Source organism: Poecile atricapillus, chromosome 4 (genome assembly GCF_030490865.1).
Source record: "Poecile atricapillus isolate bPoeAtr1 chromosome 4, bPoeAtr1.hap1, whole genome shotgun sequence".
In the NCBI taxonomy this organism is placed as follows: domain Eukaryota; kingdom Metazoa; phylum Chordata; class Aves; order Passeriformes; family Paridae; genus Poecile; species Poecile atricapillus.
The window spans coordinates 69,053,868-69,061,924 of NC_081252.1; the positions used below are offsets into that span (position 1 = coordinate 69,053,868).

Here is an 8,057-nt window from a genome sequence, read left to right on the forward strand (position 1 = left end):
GCGGCTCGGGGGTCGCGGCCGGGCGGAGGCGAGGGAGGGGACGGGTGGAGGGGAGGGCGGAGATGGATGGAGGGGCGGGGACCATCAGTAAGAAGCGGCCCCGCCAGCCCGGCAGCTCCCGCGCCGCGCATCCGGGGGTGCGGCGGGAACTACCGCTGGAGCGGGGGGAACTGCCGCTGGAACATCCGGGGCTGCGAGGGGAACTACCGCTGGAACATCCGGGGCTAGGCGGGGAACTACCGCTGGAACATCCGGGGCTGCGCGGGGAACTACCGCTGGAACATCCGGGGCTGCGCGGGGAACTACCGCTGGGGCGGCGGGAAGCACCGCTCCCCGCTGGAGCATCCGGGGGTGCGGCGGGGACTACCGCTCCCGGAGACCCCGGCGCCCCACGGGGCGCAGCATGGAGAGCCCCGCGGTGACCTTCACGCTGGCCTACCTGGTGTTCGCCGTGTGCTTCGTGTTCCCGCCCGACGAGGTGCGCTCGGCGGGGCTGACGGTGCAGAGCCTGCTGTCCGGCTGGCTGGGCAGCGAGGACGCGGCCTTCGTGCAGTACCACCTGCGGCGCAGCACCGGCACGCTGCTGGCTCACTCCCTGCTGCCCCTGGGTGAGTAGCGCTCGGAATGAGCGCCCCGAGCTTTGTAACCAGCGCGCTGCACCGCAGCACATGCACCCACCGAGGAGCTGCAGTTAAAGTACGGACAGCGGAATGAGATGCTGGAGAGCAGGGCCATGGAAAGGGAGCTGGGGGTCCTGCTCAGGGGCAAGTTGAACTGGGCCAGCAGTGCCCTGGCAGCCAGGAGGGACATCCCTGTCCTGGGGACATCAGGCACTGCATCACAGCCGGGCAAGGCAGGGATTGTCCCGCTCTGCTCTGGGCTGGGGCGGCCTCACCTCCAGTGCTGGGGGCAGCTTTGGGTGCCACAATAAAAGAAAAACATTGAACTATTAGAGAGTGTCCAAAGGAGAGCAACAAAGATGGTGAAGGGCCTTGAGGAGAAGCCGTGTGAGAAGAGGCTGAGGGCACTTGGTCTGTTCAGCCTGGAGGGGACTGAGGGGAGACCTCAGTGCAGGTACAAATTCCTCTAGAGGGGAAGAGGAGGGACAGACATTGATCTCTTCTCTCTGGTGACAATGGCAGGACCTGAGGGAATGACCTGAAGTTGTGTCAGGGGAGATTTAGGTTGGATATTAGAAAAAGGTTCTTTCCCCAAGAGGGTGGTTGGGAACTGGAACAGGCTCCCCAGGGCAGGAGTCACAGCACTAAGCCTGATGGAGTTTGAGGACGCTCTCACACACATGGTGTAACTCTTGGGGTGTCCTGTACAGGACTGAGGGTTGGACTTGATGATCCTTCTGAGTCTCTTCCAGCTCATCATCTTCTGTGATCTGTGATTTAACCAAGGAATGCAAATCAGCTTCCTTTAGCCATATAATTCTACTAAAACTAAGTGGCATCTCACAGGCAATTTTATTCAGCAACCGAATTCAGATCACTTTCCTTCAGGTATAAGATTCTGGTAAGAATCAGTGATGCCTAAGAATTTATCTCAGCTTGCATAAGACAGGAGGCTTGAATTTGAAGTCATCCAGAAGTACAGTACTTCTCTTGGAGGTGAGCTCACTGGTTAGATAACCATATGATTCAGGTTATCTGTTTTTTCAGGTACTTCATTGTCTTCTGAAAGTAAGTTTTTTTTCCTTGCAGGTTATTACCTTGGTATGTGCTTTGCTGCACCTGAAAAACATCTTTGTTTTTTCTACCTGGCTTCAAAAGAGTGGAAAACTTTCTTCTTCTTCGCCGTTCTCCTCCCAGCAGTCACCAGTGCCCTGGCATATTACTGGTCACGGAAAGGCTGGAATAACCACCCGCTGGCCCGGACACTCGCTGTTCACGCTCTCCCGCAGTCGGGTTGGAGGGCAGTAGCTTCTTCCATCAACACAGAATTTAGGAGAATCGATAAATTCGCTACCGGAGCTCCAGGAGCCAGGGTGATCGTTACGGACACGTGGGTGATTAAAGTGACCACCTACTGTTTACATGTTGCCCAGCAGCAGGACATTCACCTGACGGTGACAGATTCCAGACAGCACGAGCTCACCCCAGACTCCAACGTGCCTGTGCAGTTCCTCACCATCCGAGTTGCCAGTGTTAATCCCTACATCAAGGCATTCGATATCAGGTAAAACAACTGCTAAACCTGTTATGTTACATGTGTGCTGTTTGACGGTGCTGAGGGAGCACTTTTGTGCCCAATCTGGAGACTCCCTGGTCTCATCCCTTCCTTTCTGGTCCCTGCCTGGTGTGGTCAGGGCTTTTGTATGTGCAGTTCTGCCATGCAGTGCAGGTTGTTTAGAAAGCTTCATACACATGCAACACTGAATACAAAACGGATAAACAAAGGGATTGGCCTCTTTGATCCATTCTTAGGGAGAGGATTGTGCTCGGTGCAAAAAGAAGTAGCTGGATAAAAGTAGGTGAGAGATGGAGAACAGGAATGAAAGGTAGAATTTTTGATCTTCTAAATTTTGGGTGAGGAGAAATAGTTACTTGTCTAAAACTGTCTGTTGTTCATCCACAACTTTGGATTTTCCTTGTGCTTAAGGCTGATAATTTTGTCACTGCTCAGAAGAGTTCTCACTGAGCTATTGCAAGCCAACTGCCCCTATAACAAGGAAAAAATTTTGGTCCTTTTCTGATTTATGTGTTCTCATAGCAGTAAATCATAACAATTGTGAATGTTAGGGCTTGTTTTGCAAGGGCCTATGCTGTTTATCTCAGCAGTCTCTGTGTAACCAGGCTAAAGTACAAGCAGAAGCCTCTTTGTTGTTTTATTATTAAGAACTATGTTAGTGCTCCTAAAACTATATTTGAAAAGGTATTTGACTGTCTTCTTGCTGTAAATTTGTATGTCAGAAGCATTTATTAGGTAATTAAAAGGAGGCACATCACCAGACTTGTATGTGTGCAGTGGGGCAAGCATGAGGAAGGGAAAGAAGTGATTATGGTAGAAATCCAGCTGAACAGAACTCAGAACAAGAGGTTGGTTAAGGTAAGCATGACAGTGCTAAGAAAAAAGACTTTTATAGACCTGTGGCAGTGGTGACCAAATTAGCATTAAACAACTAATGATTCTGCAAGCACTTCAATGCCAGAGTGGTAAAACTACATCCCCAGCTGAGAAAATTGTGATTTGACAACTCCTTTTAGGGAAAAAAAGTCCTAAGCCCAAACTGCATTTTGTGACTAAACAGAATAGCATCAAGAACAGTGTATAAAAGCTGTTTTAATAAGACTTCAGTAATAGTAAATCTCTGCTAGAATGTAGCAGAATCATACAGGATCATTGTATATATCCAGAATCGGAATCAAATACAGTGAGATGTTTTTGGAGGAAAAATGCTTCTGTGCAGGTGGGCCACGGTTCCCTGCATGTTCAGTGTGAGTTGTTCCTCTTGTGTATAAATGTCTCTGTGATTTGCATGGATAGCATCTGTTAAATGACATTATCCTGTAGCAGTAAAAACGATGGAGACCACTGAGAGCTAGAGCTAAGCCAGCCTTGCATTGTGCTGGGCTTTGGGAACTCAGTGAGCGATAGAAAAACGAGGGCAGTCTTCCCAACATTTCTCCATGAAAGCTGTTTAATGAGTGGAAGCATTGAGCTGGAAAGTTCTGACACTACAGTTCAGAACTCTTATGGTAAAAAGGGATGACAACAGGGATGTGTCACTGTCATCTGTGTGAGGTCGCAGGTGCCACTTGCAGGCATCATTTTAATTTACAGAAGCAGCTTGTGTGAAACACAGCTTGCTGCAGCCTGAAATCAGCAGTGATTTGTGACCTTTGTGAAATTTCTGGGATAATGTTATGATATAATCTAAAATTGTATCATAAAATTACAGAACCTGATAGATTGACACTTTTGCTACTTATATGGTACTATATCACCTTGTGGTGCCTGCTGCATGATACAACTAATTTCTCTTAACTAAACTCCTCAGAAGTTTATAATGGAGAATTTAAATATCATCGAAGTAAATAGGCATTAAAAAGGTGACAGAAATGGTGCAAACAGCACTTTCCAGTTAATGCATGATTTGTGTACCTATATTGCTTTTGTTCATGCTGATTATTTCAAAAACTTTTATTTTTGTATAACGTTTTAGCTGATCTCTGACATACCCTGCTGCCAGTCTGACACAGATATGAATGAGGACAGCATGTTCTGCTGACCAAGTTGTGCCAAAACAAATAGCTGAATAGCAGAAGAAAACAAGAAAACACAGTGCTGTGTATTTATTCTGACCAATAAGTACCAGCTTTTCTGTGGATTGGCTTCCTTGATGTTAACCTCTACAAGGTACTATCAAGGTATTTGGGTGGATAATCATAGTAACATTTTTCTCCATCTTTTCTTCTTCAGGTTGAACTCCACAGAGTATGGGGAGCTCCGGGAGAAGCTCCGTGCTCCTATCAGCAATGCAGCTAATGTTGTGATCCATCAAAGCCTTAGTGATTTATTTTTAGAAACCTTTACATCTCTGGTGGAAATAAACCAGACATACCATGTTCCAAGTACTCAGGTGAAACCTTCTATCCATGTGAGACTGTAACAATTATACTTTCAATATAGATGTGCCTGTGATTACTGTGTAAATGATAAATGTTTACCTAGGGCTATCTCAGGTAAATTACTAAGAGAATTCATTGTTGTGAGGTTAGCAGAAAGGTTTAATTAAAAATATGGATTAAATGACAAATTATTATTAAATTTTTATGTTATTACTGCTTAATAATCCTCATTTAATAATTAAGCAGTATTCAGTCAGTAATTAAATGGTAAGTGAACAGCAGTTAAACACCCTATTACTTGTTACACTTCTAATAATTCAGCTTCCATTCAATATGTTTTAGATCAAATATAAACTATTACTTGCTGTAGATAACAGATACCAAGTAAGGGATCTCTTGATCTCAAGAGGTCCTTCGAGAGGTCTCCTACCTACCTGAGGCTGCCCTACAGGAGAGTTCCATGGGCTTGGGGGATGTGGTCCCTTACTTAGAGAGTGACTGGTGGTTAGAGTTCCCCTTGGTGTGGGTGTATAGCTGTAGGACTTACTGCTTCCTCTCGTTGGCCCCTGATAAGACATGGCCTAGATTCCTTAACTTCCTGAGAAGATGCAGCCAAGCACAGCTTCTTAGGGTCTGCACAGCCAAGGCTGACTCCAGTCAGGCCGCCTGGTCAGTGATGCCAGAAACCCAAGTGCTCTTTGCTCAGTCAGGGTGATGCTTCCCTCACAAATGCTCACCTGTGTCAGAAAACTCATCATACACATAACTCTGGCTGCTGCTTCTGTTCCTGCTACAAGGAACACACTGTATTGTGAGCATTACAGTTTTGAGACATGAGAAATAACATAGTGAAATAAAGTCCTCTGTAATAATGTCTACAAAAATATTACATGAATGCATCTGGAAATGATGACATTGCACTTGCAGAAAGTTTATGGGGAGCCAGAGCCACAGCTGCTGTTGCTGTTCTTTAGGCAGTTTGCTCCAATATAGCTTGCTTTTCTAGACAGCCAGGTTTTGTTGGATCTTCTGCTGAAATAAACTAATCATTCTTAATTGGGGTTCGCTTTAGTTATTATGGCTATTATATGGTGTTAATTATAACAGCACAGAGTCCTACCTCCATTAATACTCACAGAGACCTGGTCATTATTCTACTTGTGCAGCAGCTGGAGGTGTGACTGGAGCACTGTCCAGTGTACCAGAGGGAACCAGTTAAAGCAGTACTGGTGACCCTGCAGGGAGTCTGTGTCCAGTGGTTCAGCTGATGGAGTGAGGGGTATCTGTGGTAGTGTTGCACAGCTTATATAGTTTATGAACTAGCTAAAATAAAACTGGATCAGGTGTGTCTGCACATTATGTTGTATGTTCTGATGGCACTTCCAGCAAAAAGAACTAGTCACAATAAATAGAAGATATTAAAGCTGATTTCTTGCAAAGCATTTAATTTGTGACACATTTCATTGGCAGCTGAACTTCTGAACTCATGTTTGACTTTGAGTGATAAATGACATCACAGATGATGATAAGGATGTCAAAAATACAACACTGATTTTTTTTGCTATTCTGAAGCTCCATTAATATGTTGAAAAAGTTAGTTATTCTTTTGATGCTAGAATTTTTCCTGCTTAAAAGCTAAGACCTAATATGACAAGTTAAAGCTGAGTGGCTTGTGTTCATCTGGGTCTGCTCCACAGCCCAGCTGAGCAGACAGTTGAGCTGTCAAAGGAAGAGTCTGGAGATGGGAACTAGAGACCACGGAGAGAGCTGGTTTTTGTTCCACCAGGAGCATTTTGAACAGACTCAGGTCTCTGTGCCTATTCAGTGTGTTGTCTTTTGAGCTTTGTCAAGTTCTTGAACAGCTGGAAAACATGTGGGAAATGCTAATTATTTTTTATTAATTGTAAAACACTTCATAGCAAGATGTTCCCATATGCAACTGCAAGTTCATGTGGCATAATTAACCGTGGGCAAAATCAGTTATTCCAGTTTTATCCAAGAAAAATTAAGTTTCTGGGCCCTCAGGATGAGCGTCCTTTGTTGAGTCCAGCCCTGGTTTCCTCATTTATGTCTCTTAGAAGGATGGAAGATAGGAACAGACGTTTGCTATTTTAGGTAGCAAGAAGTGTTTGCTTGGTTTGTTTTCCTTCTTTTATACTAGTATGTTTTTTGAAAAATAGTTTGAATGACAAAGCTGGCTGCTTGCTTACCTTGCTGTGGCTGCTGGAAGCTCTTCAGAGAGTGAATGAATGTTTATTTTTCAGTCATTTTTGTTTAATCATTAGTCTCATGCAGCAGTTCTGGGTTTTCTCTTCAAACAGAAGCCTTGCTGTCATTCATTACAGTGTTCTAATAAAACCATTTGATTTCCTCTGGTGGGGCAGTTCTGCCTTGATTATTCTGCCACAGATGATTTTCTAAAAGCCTTTGAAAAGCAGTAACAGGAGCCATTCTGTGCAGTTCACAATTCTGATGGTTTTTCTCCTCCCTCAGGAGCTGGAGCCATGCATAGGGTGTATGCAGACTATTGCCAACATCAAGCTCATCAAGAACTGCCAGGAGCCAAACGAGGGGGAATGCCAGCAGTGCTACTGCCGGCCCATGTGGTGCCTCACCTGCATGGGCAAGTGGTTTGCCAGCAGACAGGACCAGCAGCACCCAGAGACCTGGCTGTCGAGCCAAGTGCCTTGCCCGACTTGCCGAGCCAAATTTTGCATTCTAGATGTTTGCCTAATACGATGAGTAGTAACTTGGGTATGTTTTTACTTTTTTAATTTGACTGTTTCATAATGGGTTTGGTTAAAGGCCTGCTAGATCTCTTTCTGAGACTTCATGTTCTACCAGAACTCTAAAAGTTTCTTTTACAGTGTTGAAAACAGATGTAAATCTTTTTAGTTCCTTTCCACTTTTACCTGTATCTGTGGATTTTACTCACCTGATGTCAGCTTCTGGATTTTAATTTTGTTTAAACCCCTGTTTTCTTTTCTTACATTTTGGATGGAATAAGGTTATCCTTCTATATTTGCAGTACTGTTGTTTTTTCAGGTTTTAACGTAGGTTGAATTCTTTACATTTTTAAATTTATCTTGGGTTTTGATTCTTTAATAAAGGGCTAACTGAGAAAATTGTTTTGATTAGACTTCATTGATGCTTTTGTTATTCTTTAATCCAGTTGTAAAGTTAAATTCTCAAAGTAATCTAACATGCCTCCAGTGTTTGTGAGCTTCTTAAAAGACTGTGTTAGAGAAACAAGTTGTTAAAAATTCTTATGAACATGAAAATAATAGGGTACAAAAATAGACATTTGTCTTTGTGATAGCTTCAGGTTATCATCCAAGGAGCCACATGCACATGGTCATTTCTAGAGAAGATCCTCTCTGTTTGCAGTACAGAACACACCACTGCCTCCCACACAATCTTGATGCATTTCTTAAACAAGAGGATGGGGTTTAGAATAAGTTTTCTTACAGCATTTTGTAA

General features: G+C 44.3%; 1 protein-coding gene across 1 annotated transcript; it reads left to right on the forward strand.

Annotated features, from left to right (window-relative positions):
* Positions 1-263: 263 nt before the first annotated feature.
* On the forward strand, positions 264-7,697 carry TMEM129 (transmembrane protein 129, E3 ubiquitin ligase). Its single transcript, XM_058838942.1, has 4 exons — positions 264-608; positions 1,710-2,184; positions 4,429-4,588; positions 7,071-7,697. The coding sequence occupies exons 1-4, from the start codon at positions 404-406 to the stop codon at positions 7,317-7,319; spliced, it is 1,089 nt and encodes a 362-aa protein (XP_058694925.1). The 5' UTR covers positions 264-403; the 3' UTR covers positions 7,320-7,697.
* Positions 7,698-8,057: the final 360 nt, after the last annotated feature.